Here is an 18,595-nt window from a genome sequence, read left to right on the forward strand (position 1 = left end):
GCTTTACTTTATGGTTAATTATGATGGCGTCCTCTTGGTTAAAATATTCCGGAGGTAAAATAGTCCTCCATTCGGATCGCCGGGCGGGGACTACTCAAGAGGACGTCGTTATCAGGAGAAAGAAAACTGACGTTCTACGGATTGGAGCGTGGAATGTCAGATCCCTTAATCGAGCAGGTAGGTTAGAAAATTTAAAAATGGAAATGGATAGGTTCAAGTTAGATATAGTGGGAATTAGTGAAGTTAGGTGGCAGGAGGAACAAGACTTTTGGTCAGGCGAATACAGGGCTATAAATACAAAGTCAAGTAGGGGTAATGCAGGAGTAGGTTTAATAATGAATAAAAAAGTAGGAACTCGGGTAAGCTACTACAAACAGCACCGTGAACGCATTATTGTGGCCAAGATAGACGCGAAGCCCACGCCTACTACAGTAGTACAAGTTTATATGCCAACTAGCTCTGCAGACGACGAGGAAATTGAAGAAATGTATGATGAAATAAAAGAAATTATTCAGATAGTGAAGGGAGAGGAAAATCTAATAGTCATGGGTGATTGGAATTCGGTAGTAGGAAAAGGGAGAGAAGGAAACACAGTAGGTGAATATGGATTAGGAATAAGAAATGAAAGAGGAAGCCGCCTGGTAGAATTTTGCACAGAGCACAACTTAATCATAGCTAACACTTTGTTCAAGAATCATAAACGAAGGTTGTATACATGGAAGAGGCTTGGAGATACTGGCAGGTTTCAGATAGATTATATAGTGGTAAGACAGAGATTTAGGAACCAGGTTTTAAATTGTAAGACATTTCCAGGGGCAGATGTAGACTCTGACCACAATATATTGGTTACGAACTGTAGATTTAAACTGAAGAAACTGCAAAAAGGTGGGAACATAAGGAGATGGAACCTGGATAAACTGACTAAACCAGAGGTTGTACAGAGTTTCAGGGAGAGCATAAGGGAACAATTGTCACAAATGGGGGAAAGAAATACAGTAGAAGAAGAATGGGTAGCTCCGAGGGATGAAGTAGTGAGGGCAGCAAAAGATCAAGTAGGTAAAAAGACGAGGGCTAATAGAAATCCTTGGGTAACAGAAGAAATATTGAATTTAATTGATGACAGGAGAAAATATAAAAATCCAGTAAATGAAGCAGGCAAAAAGGAATACAAACGTCTCAAAAATGAGATCGACAGGAAGTGCAAAATGGCTAAGCAGGGATGGTTAGAGGACAAATGTAAGGATGTAGAGGCCTATCTCACTAGGGGTAAAATGGATACTGCCTACAGGAAAATTAAAGAGACGTTTGGAGAAAAGTGAACCACTTGTATGAATATCAAGAGATCAGATGGAAACCCAGTTCTAAGCAAAGAAGGGAAAGCAGAAAAGTGGAAGGAGTATATAGAGGGTCTATACAAGGGCGACGTACTTGAGGACAATATTATGGAAATGGAAGAGGATGTAGATGAAGATGAAATGGGAGATATGATACTGCGTGAAGAGTTTGACAGAGCACTGAAAGATCTGAGTCGAAACAAGGCCCCAGGAGTAGATAACATTCCATTTGAACTACTGACAGCTATTAGGAGAGCCAGTCCTGACAAAACCCAACCATCTGGTGAGCAAGAGGTACGAGACAGGCGAAATAAACTCATATTTCAAGAAGAATAAAATAATTCCAATCCCAAAGAAAGCAGGTGTTGACAGATGTGATAATTACAGAACTATCAGTTTAATAAGTCATGGCTGCAAAATACTAACACGAATACTTTACAGAAGAATGGAAAAACTAGTAGAAGCCAACCTCGGGGAAGATCAATTTGGATTCCATAGAAATACTGCAACACGTTAGGGAATACTGACCCTACGACTTACCTTGGAAGCTAGATTAAGGAAAGGCAAACCTACGTTTCTAGCATTTGTAGACTTAGAGAAAGCTTTTGACAATGTTGATTGGAATACTCTCTTTCTGATTCTGAAGGCGGCAGGAGTAAAATACAGGGAGCGAAAGGCTATTTACAATTTGTACAGAAAGTAAATGCCAGTTATAAGAGTTGAGGGGCATGGAAGGGAAGCAGTGGTTGGGAAGGGAGTGAGACTGGGGTTGTAGCCTTTCCCCGACGTTATTGAATCTGCATATTGAGCAAGCAGTGAAGGAAACAAAAGAAAAATTCGGAGTAGGTATCAAAATCCATGGAGAAGAAATAAAAACTTTGAGGTTCGCCGATGACATTGTAATTCTGTCAGAGACAGCAAAGGACTTGGCAGAGGAGTTGAACGGAGTGGATAGTGTCTTGAAAGGAGGATATAAGATTAACATCAATAAAAGCAAAACGAGGGTAATGGAATGTAGTCGAATTAAGTCGGGATATGCTGAGGGTATTAGATTAGGAAATGAGACACTTAAAGTAGTAAAGGAGTTTCGCTATTTGGGGAGCAAAATAACTGATGATGGTCGAAGTAGAGAGGATATAAAATGTAGACTGGCAATGGCAAGGAAAACGAGTCTGAAGAAGAGAAATTTGTTAACATCGAGTATAGATTTAAGTGTCAGGAAGTCGTTTCTGAAAGTATTTGTATGGAGTGTAGCCATGTATGGAAGTGAAACATGGACATAAATAGCTTAGACAAGAAGAGAATAGAAGCTTTCGAAATGTGGTGCTACAGAAGAATGCTGAAGATTAGATGGGTAGATCACATAACTAATGAGGAGGTATTGAACAGGATTGGGGAGAAGAGAAGTTTGTGGCACAACTTGACTAGAAGAAGGGATCGATTGGTAGGACATGTTCTGAGGCATCAAGGGGTCACATATTTAGCATTGGAGGGCAGTGTGGAGGGTAAAAATCGTAGAGGGAGACCAAGAGATGAATACACTAAGCAGATTCAGAAGGATGTAGGTTGCAGTAGGTACCGGGACATGAAGAAGCTTGTACAGGATAGAGTAGCATGGAGAGCTTCATCAAACCAGTCTCAGGACCGAAGACCGCAACAAAATCAACATTAACTAACTTCGACGATAAGTCATTTTCAGACAAAAACGTGATGTCATATTTCACATAAAGTAATTACTGGTTTCTTTTACTGTGCACAAGCAAAGCCAGACATCATATTCCATAATGACTTTAGGACTGAATCAATACGATAAATTGCACATTACATGGAAATATTGGTAAGTGGATCGTAAGTACTGCATTTCAAGTCGCTTTCAGCGACTGATTCTGTAGATTCAAGTGAACTTTACATAAAAGTTTTGATTTAAGGATGACTTATTACTTACTGATTCCTTGTGAATTAATGCACACCTTAATGCATTTAGTCTGAAATTGCCACAGTCTGTAAATGCTTTGCTTTTTCTACATAACCATATTTTGCTTGGATACTTTAAATTAGTATTCATTTAATTTACCAATTTATTACATGTGAGGCTACCATTCATATTTACTTGTTCGTTTATTATAAATAAGATCTCTGAGGAATAGTGTAAACAACTCATTGTGGGGAACATTATTATCACACAGAATCAATTTTGTACTATTACCCTTTATTTTATTTATTTATTATTTCTTGTTTTGTATCACAGGTGCCAATATTGGTAAAGAGCTTCAGGGGTAATTTAGAGTTTCAGTTTTCGCTGTAAAACAATTGTATATGACAAGTCTCTATTAATTCTGGAATATTAGGTCGCTTATTTCCCACAGAAAATCTGTTTGTGCAGTCGCAGGTGAGTTGTGTTTTATAATGCCATATTGCCCATCAAGTTACAGTGTGAACACAAAACATACATCTACTGAATCACTTACATAGTGTTGTGAACTTCTTGTAGTGACTAGTTCTATAATGAAGAAATGTTTTGATAAAAAAGGGAAGACAATTATTTTCACTGGCACAATGTCATAAAGTCATGGTCCCTGTCCACATACAACATGCATGCATCTGCAAGAAAGGTGTAATTTAACAATACTATCATTAATTGAAAAGCTTAGATATTTGTACAGAAATTTCAACACCTGGTCAACTACTGAGGATTCCTGAAGATAGAATTTCATTATGAGAAGTAACTGCTACTGTTCAAATAGGAAGTATGTGGAAAAGAAGCACTAGCTCAACAGTTATTATAACTGTTCAATTGTTCAAACGTGTGTGAAATCTTATGGGACTTAACTGCTAAGGTCATCAGACCCTAAGCTTACACACTACTTAACCTAAATTATCCTAAGGACAAACACACATACACCCATGCCTGAGGGTGGACTCGAACCTCTGCCAGGACCAGCTGCATGGTCCATGACTGCAGCACCTTTAGACCGCTCGGATAATCCAGCACAGCTATTATAACTATGGAAGAACATATATTTACACAGTATCTGCTTTCCTACTGGTTTTTCGTCCTTCACAGTTAGAGCAGGCAGAAACGAGAACATACCAGCACAAATATACGTAATACATTCTGCAATTAGTGTCGATAGCTTCTTTCCTCTGTTGTAAAGATTCTAATTTATGATAGGACCTATGGAAACTGATGTATAAATAAATAATAATTGTTGTAGTAGCAAACTTCTGCCATTTACAAATGCTAAACTTACCAGCAAAATTGGGACTGAGATCGATGTATGTAGCTAAAGAACCTGATGTTTCAGCTCCACTCACAGTAAGAGCTGCTGTCAGGCAAATAGTGGCCATAACTGAGTTACAACCGGAGAAGGCCAACCCTAGCATGAATATGCCTTGCAGAATATTTGCTGCCAACAAAAACATGAGCAATCTAAGTACAATGCAATAACTCACTTCTTAACATAAAATGTAATAATCAATGGTATAAAATTCACATTGTTTAACAATAAATGTGGCCAGCTCTTGTATTAATCCATTGTAGCTGTTACAAAATTTGAGAGAGTTAAAATAAACAAATTGCAGTTGATGTATTTTGTAGCTTAAAGTACTCATTCATTCTGAGGCATATAGTGAAAAATGTTACATTATTCTTTTCATTCTAGGATAATAAACTGCCATTCTAAGGAATGAGGGGAACATGTTCATAAGATTATGTTTGCACAAACAAATTTGATTTTGTCATTGTTTTCAAAATAATCCTAGAATTCTGTAATGTCTCTTCCTAGTAAGCCTTTTCTTCACTAATATTTGTTAATTATTAATTTACATTTTTATAGCATTAATACTAATAACAATAGTAATAATTATAAACATATAATTATAGAGTTCCATTATTCACTTTCTTATTACTCTGATAACTTCAAAAGTTTGTATTATGATATTGTGTTCTAGAGATTCTCCTTGATTATGGTACAAACAGGGCAATTAAATAGCATAAAACAAAATTATTGAAGATTTTCTGAATGCCATGTGTGCCATCAGTTTTCTATATGATCAACAACAGTAGCCTAAAAGCCAACATTTAATAAAAGCAATACATTATATGTCCTGTGATACTGTGGATTTACTTACTTATAAAACCCGCCAACTTTCGAACTGCTGTAACTGATAGCTTTCCACTTGACAACAGGTGGTCACAAACATAACCAACTATGATGGCGAAACTCGTTCGACAAACATGGGGAAGACCAGAGAAAAAGCCAACCTAAAGAAATATAAAATATGCAGGTACATAATATAAGCAAATCTGTCAAACTTCTTTCCTAAATCTTAAGGAGACTTTTACTGGTCCAAGCAAAGACTCAGACACATCTGGGGAAAATGAAAGAGCTATAACATCTTCTGTGATGGCTGAAAATAAAACATCGAGTTTTCAGGAGGTAAGATGACAAATGTTGAAGAAATTCAGTTTTGGGGATACCTTCAGCGATTAAAGGAATGAAATGGCAGGTAACTAAACACATAACATTGAGGAAACCGTTAAAATATATGAATCAGTAGAATTAACTAATTTCCAAAATTAGAAATTACGACTATTCAGTGTAATTTTCAGCTTCTTGAGTGTGTTTTTTGAAGGTATCTTAGAAAATTTTTTAGGGCACTCAGTAATGTCCATAATGCTGCAGAGTAACCCCTGGTCTCTTGGCTAGCAATTTGCTAGTTACTTCTTAATCACGAACACTCAAACTGTATATTATTAGTTTACATGATAATAAGGTGTTGGAGTATTTTGCATTCGTATTCTCATTAGCCTGTATCATCCATGGTCCAAAAGATGTTGAACATTTCTACTAAGCTTCATCAATATGAATGTACAAGAACTTACTTTTAAAACTGTATTTGGTCTGCAGAACTCTTAGTTACATTAGTATAATATACTAGAAAAAGAACTGAACTAAGACAATAAAGTTTCGTGGTATCTCACACCTGGTGCATATGATTCAACGTAGAAGCATGTGGTGTACAACAATTTTTCAATATTCATGGCCAGTTCACAGATTCAAATTAACGGAAATGTATTTCGAAAAGCGCCGCAGATGTACAGAATAACACACTTCAGTTCAATAACAGCCGGTCAGCCAGGCAAACTCACAATCCCTGCTCTGCCCTTTACCCAGTGATATTATAATAACAGCTGTTTGAGGGAGCCTTGGTGGGGTATGGGAGAATATTGAGATACAGTCAGAATTTTAAGTTTTAAATCAGTCTGTGCAGAGAACTCAGATTGATCTGTTGAAAGAGAAGTAGCTGTTAAAGTGAGGGGACCAGTCTTGCACCGGGTCTTTAACCGTTAAACTTGACAGATATGTGTACTGCTCATTCACTTTATGAAATTTGCAGTAATTTACATACTACAGCAATACTTGGTTTCTATGTAAAGAGACAAAATTAATTCCCCTTTCTTGTCACAAGTTGTAAGTCGTTATTACTTTGCTAGTCTACACAGAACGGATGCAAGTAATTATAAAATTCTGGTTAAGTTACTTTCTCAGTATTCACCTCTAAATACACTTTAGAACAAATCAGACCAATTATTGCCATTGTTGTTACTGAACCGAGGAAACAGAGAAATAACAGCAATTGGTCATAAAGATTTTTAGAATCCTATGGGAATTAAAGTATTTGGAGTACCTCGAATCACTGTTAATTTTAGTGAGCAGAAGAACCGTAGTCCTCAAATTATTTGTGAATTGTTGATTAACGTCCATTACGGCATGTCAGGAAATTAATGTTCCACAGACGTTTGCTTTAAGTTTCATTACGTCTTCATCCACACACACAGTTATCAGATCAGATCAAAATTCAGTGACTTTTTTTCAATTAATCTTAAAAATCCCAAATATTAAATGCACTGCGAGGAATTTGCTAAGACCTGACAGAACTTCTTTCCAAATGCTGAACCAAGATTCAAAATTTGAATTTTTGGAATGTTGTCTCTCAAATTTTTGCCGTACACAGGAGTACGGTTCATTTTTTTAGATCTGTAATTCAACATTATATACAATGTTTTATGCAACACAGAGACTGGTCTACATTTATTTACAGAAGCTCTGAACTGTGTATGTACTTCTTCATAATGTGGGACCATTAAATAATAAGGAACATTCACATAACATAAAATAGAGAAGAAATAATGATTATATTATTACCTTCTGCACACTCCATCCATGAACGTTGCGGAAATATGTAGGTGCTTGGGTTAAAATAGTGAACATTCCCCAAATACAACCCCATGCAAGCAATAGGTTCACAATCAGTGGCCAGCTTGTAAGGATCTTAAACCATGGGATAGGAAGCTGAAAAAGAAATGTCTATCAACAATACATTCAACTGTGAGGGATAATTATTGAACCATACATTAGTCTGTACTTGCAATACAATGGAGTCATTCTGTGCTGAAAACTATTACTGCATATTACAGATCATCCCATGATAGCACAGTAGTGATCTGTGAAGTCTGAGAGAAGTTATTATAATTTAGAAATCTATGTTATTTTAAATGTCGATTCTGAATTTAAACTTTTCCACCTCAGAAATACATAAAAAAGTTAACGTATCCAACCAAAAATTCATGTGTCTGAATTTTGCTCATGGCCTCAAAACCACGCATTTTTCGAGTAACATCTTCTTTTACTAAGTTAGACAAGAGAAACTTATCTGCAATTTTAATTCTAATTATTTTTTTGCCGACTACGCTTTTTGATACGAAAACTCATGGGAAGCCATAGCTGGTGTTTCTTCATTTGACGATGAAGAATAACTGAAAATCTTTATCTTATCCTCTTTTATTTTCAGAATGAAAGATATTTCTTGCCTCCTTACTGAACTAACAGTTTCACTCATATATTAGCTTTCTGTACAGTGTTAACAAGTTAATGAATGGAAATGAAGAGCAAAAGAAGCTGTTGAGATAATGTATGCAATGGGATATGTTTACAGGTGAACAACATTGTTTGTAATCTAAAGTAGATGAGCAGTATTACAGGATCTAAATATGTGTATCAAATTAGTTATCGCCTGTTTTTTTCTGGAACGCTAACGAAGCAGAAGATCTTCTTTATGAAAAATGCGAGCTTTCGTTGAGGAAGTATAAATGGTGCTGAACAATTACTGCAGGTCATATCTACGAGGAGGAGGAGATTAGTGTTTAACGTCCCGTGGACAATGAAGTCTTTAGAGACGGAGCACAAGCTCGGATTATGAAAGGATGGGGAAGGAAAGCGGCCGTGCCCTACCAAAGGAACTATCCCGACATTTGCCTGAGCGGTTTAGGGAAATCACGGACAATCTAAATCAGGACGGGTTTACCCGGATTTAATCCGTCGTGCTCCCGAATGCAAATCCAGTGGCCTGACCACTGTGGTACCCCGCTTGGTCTGGTCACTTCTAGGAGCATATGCCATCGATTGTATGGAATCAACATGGTAAAATGACTAGATGTGCATATATGACAGAACGACACGTAGGAGTATTATGTTCCGCATTGCCTATGACCATATGGTGAATGCAGTTGCATTATGTGTTAGTACATCAATGCAGACAAACGTTCCTAAGAGTAATGTTGTACAATTTGAAGCCATGTAACCTGGCATGAGAACACCTGTCATACGACGATTCCAACCTATAGAGACGAAAGAGAGGTGTCATGCCTTGTCACTGAAAATTAGTTCACATCCTGTAAGAATTACTGCCGGTAGTTACTTCATATTTCACCTGAACCAGTATGCGGTCTGATAGTGCGAAGGGAAGTGCATGCAGTAGACGTTTCTCACAACGGCTGTGAAAGCTGCACGTCTTTAGGGAGCCAAACAGCACAGAAAGTGGACATCAGCCGATTATACACACATGTACTATAGTCCCACTAGCGATAACTTTTCCTATTTTTCGAATGTTACAAGGCGGTGAGAGTACGACTGAGCCAATTGTAAACTTAAACTTCAGGTTGTAGAGCATGTAGTTTAGGCCACAGGTGATATTTTGGTTTCTTTTCTTTATTTTACCGTGAATTGCACCCACACATTCAGGTTACTGTTAACACAAACTGGGATGTTTGTTTCTAGGATCTCAGTGGCCTAATACTGTCCTTTCTACCATATCTTCACGATGCGTTTGCTGTGAACTCTCCTGTCTTCCACGGTGATGACAGCTATCTTTACAGTGCTGTATGCGCATGTTCATGATTTGATGAACACTCAAGCACATTTTCGCGCCAAGACTGGCCTCTTAAATCACCTGATATTCTGTACATAGGAAGTGTCTGGGACGTTTTGAATAGTATGTGAAATATAGCAATTTGATAGATATGTAGGATCTAATCTTCAATATGGGGCTTCAGAGGAAGACGCTACACCTGAAAAAACTCGGACGCACTTTCTCGTAAAACAGGGGCTGTTATCAAACGGAGAGTTTGTGTAATATCTTAGTGTAATGTCTCTTGAGTTTCTGTATGGCATACTTACAGTGATTCACCCACTAAGGGGGTGAAATAGGTATGAAAAGTTATATGAATATTGTTCGTTATGAAAGCATTTTTAAAGCTAAATATGTGAAAACTTATATATGGTTTCTACCTTAGAAATTAAAAAAAAGGACATGCTTCAGTGATTTTGAAAGTTCAAGCCCTAAGGGGGTGAAATAAAGGATGGAACTTTTTATGGAAATATTCCATGATGAAAGCATTTTTGAAGTTAAATATTTGAATATATGTATTTGGCTTCTCAGTTGGAAATATAAAAAATTAGTTTCAGTGTTTCTGGAGATTCAGTTCGAAAGTGGGCAAAAGAGGGGATGAAGTTTCTATGAAAATATTTCATTCAAGCTAAAGTCGTAAGAATTGAATTTGACTTATTGGTTAGAAGTAAATAATTATTTTAGAAAATGAAGGTCTTATGGAAATATCACGCAAGAACTCAACAAAAACCTTCGATTCCAGTTACGAGAATCACTTTTCGGACAGGAGTACATTCGGAAAAAAGCAAGTTTCTGTGGCCTTAATTAGAAACGGCTCTTTTAATGTACTAATTCTTCAGTAGGCCGAAAACATATTTATAAAATTATTTTTGTTGTAATACGAACACAAACGTGAGTCACCCTAGATGGCATCATTGAAATTTGTAAGAAAAAAAAGAAACAAAAAATATAATGGGGCAAATTTTCAGAACTTTTCGCAGTCGCTGTGTGGATGGACATTATGATTACTTACGTAAAATGCACTATAATTTGAAGAAAAGGATACGAGGTGCAACTAACGTTATTTGAATTAATCATACGGTGACAACCTCTAACAATCCCCTGTGCCATTCCAATTTCTTTACAATCAGAAAAACATTAATTTGCAGAAAATATTTGTAGCTGTATGTAACCATGTTCATGTGGAACAACCACCGCCACTGAAGCAGTAAGTTGAATAAATGAATTTATAATAATAATGTACATGAGTTATTTATTTGATGTACATATAAATACAGTACCAGTGCTTCTTAATTAAGAGTTCCCCATTTTCTTGTACTCAGTTTAAAATAAATTAGTATCCGTAATTATCTATGTGAACAGACTATCTTTGGTGTTAATGGGTGGTCAGAATATTTCACAGGTCTAGGGGTAGCGTCTTTGATCAGAAATCAAAAAGTTCTCGGTGCCACGTTCGAAACGCTCCACCTCTTGAATTATGATTACTGATCAACGTTGGCGGCCGAAGACTTCCGGCATGAAAATCCACCTTCATTCTGCCTTGTCTAATAGGGCGGAGGAGTGGACATAGGTTTCGGGCACTCTCTTGTTCTCGCGTTGGGAAACTGCCCCTAAAGGCAGACGGATCAGCAATGAGCAGTGGTATGAGGATGTAGAATGCAACGGAAACCGCTGCATTAAAGACACATAACATGTATTCACAGGACATGTGGCCTGTAATTGAAAAGATTCAGGAGTAGTCCCCATTCGCATCTCCGGGAGGGAACTGCCAAGGGGGAGGTGACCTTGAGAAAAAGATTAAATTACCAACGAAAGGATAACGTTTTACGAGTCGTTGCGTGGAATGTCAAAGCTTGAATGTAGTAGGGAAGCTAGAAAATATGAAAAGGGAAATGCAAGGGCTCAATCTAGATGAAGTAGGGGTCAGTGAAGGTGAAATGGAAAGAAGATAAGGATTTCTGGTGAGATGAGTATAGACTAATATCAACAGCAACGGAAAATGGTAAAAATGGCATAACGCGAGTAGAATTCGTTACGAATAGGAAGCTAGGGCGGAGAGTGTGTTACAGTGAACAGTTCAGCAATAGGGTTGCTCTTATCAGAATCGATATCAAACTGAGAACGATGATTCAGGTGTACTTGCCGATTTCGCAAGCTGACGATGAAGAGATAGAGAAAGTATATGAGGATATTGATCAGGTAATACGGCACGTAAAGAGAGATGAAAATCTAATAGTCATGGGCGACTGGAATGCAGTTGTAGAGGAAGGAGTGGAGGAAAAAGTTATAGGAGAATATCGGCTTGAAGAGGGAATGAGAGAGGAGAAAGACTAATTGCGTGCTGTAATAAATTCCAGCTAGTAAGAGCCCATACTCTGTCCAGCAATCACAAGAGGAGAAGGTATAGTTGGAAAACGCTGGGTGATGCGGTGAGATTTCAGTTTTATTACTTTATGGTCAGACACAGATACCGAAACCAGATTCTGGATTTTAAGGTGTATCCAGGAGTAGATGCAGAATCAGATGACAATGTAGTACTGATGAAGAGCCGGTTGAAGCTTAAGAGACTAGCCAGGAAAAATCAACATGCAAAGAAGTGAGATACGGAAGTACTAAGTAATGACGATATACGCTTTATGTTCTCAAAGGCTATACATACATCAATAAAGAATAGCTCAGTAGGCAGTACAGTTGAAGAGGAATGGGCATCTCTAAAAAGAGCAGTCACAGAAATTGGAAAGGAAAACATAGGTACAAAGAAAGAAGTAGCAGAAGAAATATTTCAGTTGTTGAATGACAGAAGAAAAAAAAATGTTTACGGAAATTCAGGAATGCAGACACACAAGTCGCTGAGGAATGAAATAAACAGGAAGTGCAGAGAAGCTAAGACGAAATGGTTACATGAAACATGTGAAGAAATCGAAATAGAACTGACTGTCGGAGGACTGACTCAGTACATAGGAAAGTAAAAAGAACCCTCGGTGAATTTCCGTGAAATTAAAATAATGGTTGGTAGGACATGTGTTAAGACGACAGGGAATGATTTTCCTGGTACTAGAGAGAGAGCTGTGAAGAGCAAAAACTGTAGAGGAAGACAGAGATTGGAATATATTCAACAAATAATTGAGGACATAGATTGCAAATTCTACACTGAGATGAAGATGTTAGCAGATGTAGGTCACCGTCATTGCTTGAATCTACACGTATGATAAATTAAAGTACCCCCCCGCCCCCCACGTTTTTCTGCCTATATAAAAACGATAATCTCTGTAACTACTATGGGGATTCTGATACGGTTTTCACCGATAAACAGACTGATACACACGGAATGTTTGTGTATGTAATTAGTTACCCCTTTGTCAAAACAATCGTGTGGCAATAGGCAGTGCTACCCGTGCGAACTGGGCTTTCTCGCTAATTAACATAAAATTTTTCTGGCACAGCAGTTCTTAGTTACGCATACACACCTTCCCCATGCATCAGTATGAATGTATTAATGGAAACCGTATTGCAGTGCGTGCGGCAGTTCCGGAAGGTAGCCTGAACGATCAGATAGTAGTATGGGAGATTTTAATTCAGAACTTTTATAAATTTGATTAATTACACGTCACTGAAAGCACTCATGGGATTTATGGAACGAAGTAAGTAGTAACAGATATTATATGCTAATTTCCACAGGTTAGTTCATAACGTCACATATACACATTTTTCATAAAGACATATCAAACCCATATGTGCGTTAGACTCAAGTCTAAGAAATGTGAACAGTAGTCATTCTTGATATTAATTTTCATCCATCATTAATACTCACCTTCTTTTCCGAAATAGTGTCCCCAATGGCATTTTGTATGCGCTGGAGCTCTGACTCACTTATCCTAGGATGATCGACTGGGTTATCGTACACAAGATACCACCAACCGATAAACCACAGTATCCCAATTGCACCAGTGATATAAAAAACTGCCTGCCAGTTGAGAAAGTGGATGATCATTCCACAGAGAGGAAAGGTCAGTGCGGCACCCACGGAACTACCTGTAATATTTTTGGAATGAGCAAGTAAGCAAAGTCGTCGAGAAATCATGCGAACACAGCCGCACAATATCACAATACGTAGAGAAAAACCCTCATTATACTCACTTTTTTTTTTCACTGAGATTACAACCGAAAATATCATCTCATAACGATTTTTATAATGCTCAATCTGAAAAATGGATAATGCAACAGGAAAACCTCAAGAAAACATACGTGTCTTCATCAGTATTAAGCGTCATTAAGCCTCTTGTTTTGACTTAGTCTAAACCTACATCTACACCTCCACGTAAGCTCGAATCTTCGAATATTTCTACGTTTACCTTCGTGGCTTAATCGTGAGGGATACATTGCAGGAAGCAATACATTTTACGCTATGGCAGTTTCAACAGTAGAATGCCTCTCTTGTACTCTTTCCCACCGGAGATGATTGAGCGTCTGGGTTACGATTTTGTGCTTACGAAATGAACCTTTAAAGAAACGTGTTTCTCTGTTCGTGACTTTCTCTGTCAACCCGCAGACATTCGAGTGTTGGTCGAATGTGTAAGCTATTGCCTTAGGAGGGGGGGGGGGGGGAGGGGGGGGACGATATTTTCCAAGGATTCTTTCACTGAATATCATTCTGGCATCTGCCGCACCTTCAGTTAGTTTCATGTGGTCGTTGAAAATAAAATCATTCTGTACGTATACTGCTATGTGTTTTATAGGTATGACTGCTTCCAGTGCTAGTTCTACAACCGTTTATGACCAACATGTTACGTTTGCTATGTTGTTGTTGTTGTGGTCTTCAGTCCTGAGACTGGTTTGATGCAGCTCTCCATGCTACTCTATCCTGTGCAAGCTTTTTCATCTCCCAGTACCTACTGCAACCTACATCCTTCTGAATCTGCTTAGTGTATTCATCTCTTGGTCTCCCTCTACGATTTTTACCCTCCACGCTGCCCTCCAATACTAAATTGGTGATCCCTTGATGCCTCAGAACATGTCCTACCAACCGATCCCTTCTTCTGGTCAAGTTGTGCCACAAACTTCTCTTCTCCCCAATCCTATTCAATACTTCCTCATTAGTTATGTGATCTACCCATCTAATCTTTAGCATTCTTCTGTAGCACCACATTTCGAAAGCTTCTATTCTCTTCTTATCCAAACTATTTATCGTCCATGTTTCACTTCCATACATGGCTACACTCCATACGAATACTTTCAGAAATGACTTCCTGACACTTAAATCAATACTGGATGTTAACAAATTTCTCTTCTTCAGAAACGCTTTCCTTGCCATTGCCAGCCTACATTTTATATCCTCTCTACTTCGACCATCATCAGTTATTTTGCTCCCCAAATAGCAAAACTCCTTTACTACTTTAAGTGCCTCATTTCCTAATCTAATTCCCTCAGCATCACCCGTCTTAATCAGACTACATTCCATTATCCTTGTTTTGCTTTTGTTGATGTTCATCTTATATCCTCCTTTCAAGACACTGTCCATTCCATTCAACTGCTCTTCCAAGTCCTTTGCTGTCTCTGACAGAATTACAATATCATCAGCGAACCTCAAAGTTTTTATTTCTTCTCCATGAATTTTAATACCTACTCCGAATTTTTCTTTTATTTCCTTTACTGCTTGCTCAATATACAGATTGAACAACATCGGGGAGAGGCTACAACCCTGTCTTACTCCCTTCCCAACCACTGCTTCCCTTTCATGCCCCTCGACTCTTATAACTGCCATCTGGTTTCTGTACAAATTGTAAATAGCCTTTCGCTCCCTGTATTTTACCCCTGCCACCTTTAGAATTTGAAAGAGAGTATTCCAGTCAACATTGTCAAAAGCTTTCTCTAAGTCTACAAATGCTAGAAACGTAGGTTTGCCTTTCCTTAATCTTTCTTCTAAGATAAGTCGTAAGGTCAGTATTGCCTCACGTGTTCCAGTGTTTCTACGGAATCCAAACTGATCTTCCCCGAGGTTGGCTTCTACTAGTTTTTCCATTCGTCTGTAAAGAATTCGTGTTAGTATTTTGCAGCTGTGACTTATTAAGCTGATAGTTCGGTAATTTTCACATCTGTCAACACCTGCTTTCTTTGGGATTGGAATTATTATATTCTTCTTGAAGTCTGAGGGTATTTCGCCTGTTTCATACATCTTGCTCACCAGATGGTAGAGTTTTGTCAGGACTGGCTCTCCCACGGCCGTCAGTAGTTCCAATGGAATATTGTCTACTCCGGGGGCCTTGTTTCGACTCAGGTCTTTCATTGCTCTGTCAAACTCTTCACGCAGTATCATATCTCCCATTTCATCTTCATCTACATCCTCTTCCAATTCCATAATATTGTCCTCAAGTACATCGCCCTTGTATAGACCCTCTATATACTCCTTCCACCTTTCTGCTTTCCCTTCTTTGCTCAGAACTGGGTTGCCATCTGAGCTCTTGATATTCATACAAGTCGTTCTCTTATCTCCAAAGGTCTCTTTAATTTTCCTGTAGGCGGTATCTATCTTACCCCTAGTGATATAGGCCTCTACATCCTTACATTTGTCCTCTAGCCATCCCTGCTTAGCCATTTTGCACTTCCTGTCGATCTCATTTTTGAGACGTTTGTATTCCTTTTTGCCTGTTTCACTTACTGCATTTTTATATTTTCTCCTTTCATCAATTAAATTCAATATTTCTTCTGTTACCCAAGGATTTCTACTAGCCCTCGTCTTTTTACCTACTTGACCCTCTGCTGCTGTCACTACTTCATCCCTCAAAGCTACCCATTCTTCTTCTACTGTATTTAATTCCCCCATTCCTGTCAATTGCTCCCTTATGCTCTCCCTGAATCTCTGTACAACCTCTGGTTCTTTTAGTTTATCCAGGTCCCATCTCCTTAAATTCCCACCTTTTTGCAGTTTCTTCAGTTTTAATCTACAGGTCATAACCAATAGATTGTGGTCAGAGTCCACATCTGCCCCTGGAAATGTCTTACAATTTAAAACCTGGTTCCTAAATCTCTGTCTTACCATTATATAATCTATCTGATACCTTTTAGTATCTCCAGGGTTCTTCCATGTATACAACCTTCTTTCACCACATTTCGAAAGCTTCTATTCTCTTCTTGTCCAAACTATTTATCGTCCATGTTTCACTTCCATACATGGCTACACTCCATACGAATACTTTCAGAAATGACTTCCTGACACTTAAATCAATACTGGATGTTAACAAATTTCTCTTCTTCAGAAACGCTTTCCTGGCCATTGCTATACCGAGGATAAATAGCCACTGCCTGCAACAGGTAACGACCCTCTGGTGATTATCCTGCAGGCCGCTACAATTTTGTAGTGTTGTGAATTGTATATATCGACAACAAAACGTGAAAAATGCCTCAAGGAACTTCCGACGTTTTCCACTAGGTTATATATATTTTTTGTCATCAGTCTACTAACTGGTTATATACATACACACCAAAAAAAGTTCGTCAACACCCCGATTCCCAGATCACCTGAAGATAGACGTTGACTGTGGATGTTGTATCACAACCACAGTCCTCTTGACAGTTCTGAGACGTCACTAAACCCGCAAAGATATAAACAACCATGCATGAGCAGACCCAAATAGGCGGAGGGGGGCCCCACAGCCATCAGTTCCAGTCATTCCGCCAGGAAGGAGATGCACGGTTGGTGTTGTCTGTAGTTCAGACACGCCTAGACCGTCAATACCGCGGTTCGATCGCGTCCGCATTGTTAATTTGTGCCAGGAAGGGCTCTCAACAAGGGAAGTGTCCAGGCGTCTCGGAATGAAACAAAGAATTACAGTACGGACATGGAGGAGATAGAGAGAGACAGGAACTGACGATGACATGCCTCGCTCAGGCCGCCCAATGGCTACTACTGCAGTGGATGGCCGCCACCTGTGGATTATGGCTCGGAGGAACGCTGACAGAAACGCCACAACGTTGAACAATGCTTTTTCGCCGCCACAGGACGTCGTGTTACGACTCAAACGGCGCGCAATAGGCTGCATGATGCGCAACTACACTCCCGACGTCCATGGCGAGGTCCATCTTTGCAACCACAACACCATGGAACGTGGTAGAGATGGGCCCAACAACATGCCGAATGAACCGCTCAGCGTTATCATCACGTTTTCTTCGCCGATTAGTGTCACATATGCCTTCAACCACACAATTGTCAGAGACCTGCTTGGAGGCAACCCTGTCAGGCTGAACTCCTTAGACACACTGTCCAGCGAGTGCTGCATGGTGGATCCCTGTTGTTCTGGGAAGGCATTATGTGGGGCCGACGTACGCCGCTGGTGGTCATGAAACGTAACGGCTGTACGACAGGTGAATCCCATCGACCGACCGATAGTGCAACCGTATCGGCAGCATATTGGCGAGGCATTCGTCTTAATGGACATCAATTCGTGTCCCCATCGTGCACAGTTTGTGAGTGACTTACTTCAGGGTAACGACATCGCTCGACTAGAGTGGCCAGAATGTTCTCCAGGCATGAATCCTATCGAATTTTCCTGAGATGGATTGAAAAGTGCTGTTTATGGACGACGTGACCCGCCAACCACTCAAAGGGATCTACGCTGAATCACCGTTGAGGAGTGGGACGATCTGGACCAACAGTGCCTTGATGAACTAGTGGATGGTATGCCACGACGAATACGGGCATGCATCAACGGAAGAGGACGTGCTACTGGGTATTAGAGGTGCCAGTGTGTACAGCAATTTGGACCACAACCTCTGAAGGTCTCGCTGTGTGGTGGTACAACCTGCAATGCGCGATTTTCATGTGCAATAAAAAGAGCGGAAAAGAATTTTATGTTGATCTGTATTCCAATTTTCTGTACAGGTTCCGGAACTCTCGGAAACGAGGTGATGCAAGATTTTTTTGATGTGTTTATATATCTTCTCTGCATACTCTGTGTTTACTCTACTTTCCAAAGCTTTGTTACTTTTCCCCGATCTTTGTTTTCTCCGGCGTAGCC

General features: G+C 39.1%; 1 protein-coding gene across 1 annotated transcript in view; it reads right to left on the minus strand.

Annotated features, from left to right (window-relative positions):
- LOC126456489 (sialin-like) overlaps nt 1-18,595 on the minus strand; it is an 82,246-nt gene that overhangs the window by 21,293 nt on the left and 42,358 nt on the right. Inside the window, exons 5-7 of the mRNA XM_050092240.1 lie at nt 13,396-13,616; nt 5,466-5,598; nt 4,586-4,741 (exon numbers count right to left, since the gene is read on the minus strand). Coding sequence (XP_049948197.1) covers nt 4,586-4,741; nt 5,466-5,598; nt 13,396-13,616 — 510 coding nt within the window. The remainder of the gene's footprint in view (nt 1-4,585; nt 4,742-5,465; nt 5,599-13,395; nt 13,617-18,595) is intronic.

Source organism: Schistocerca serialis, chromosome 2 (assembly GCF_023864345.2).
Source record: "Schistocerca serialis cubense isolate TAMUIC-IGC-003099 chromosome 2, iqSchSeri2.2, whole genome shotgun sequence".
NCBI classification, from domain to species: Eukaryota; Metazoa; Arthropoda; class Insecta; order Orthoptera; family Acrididae; genus Schistocerca; species Schistocerca serialis.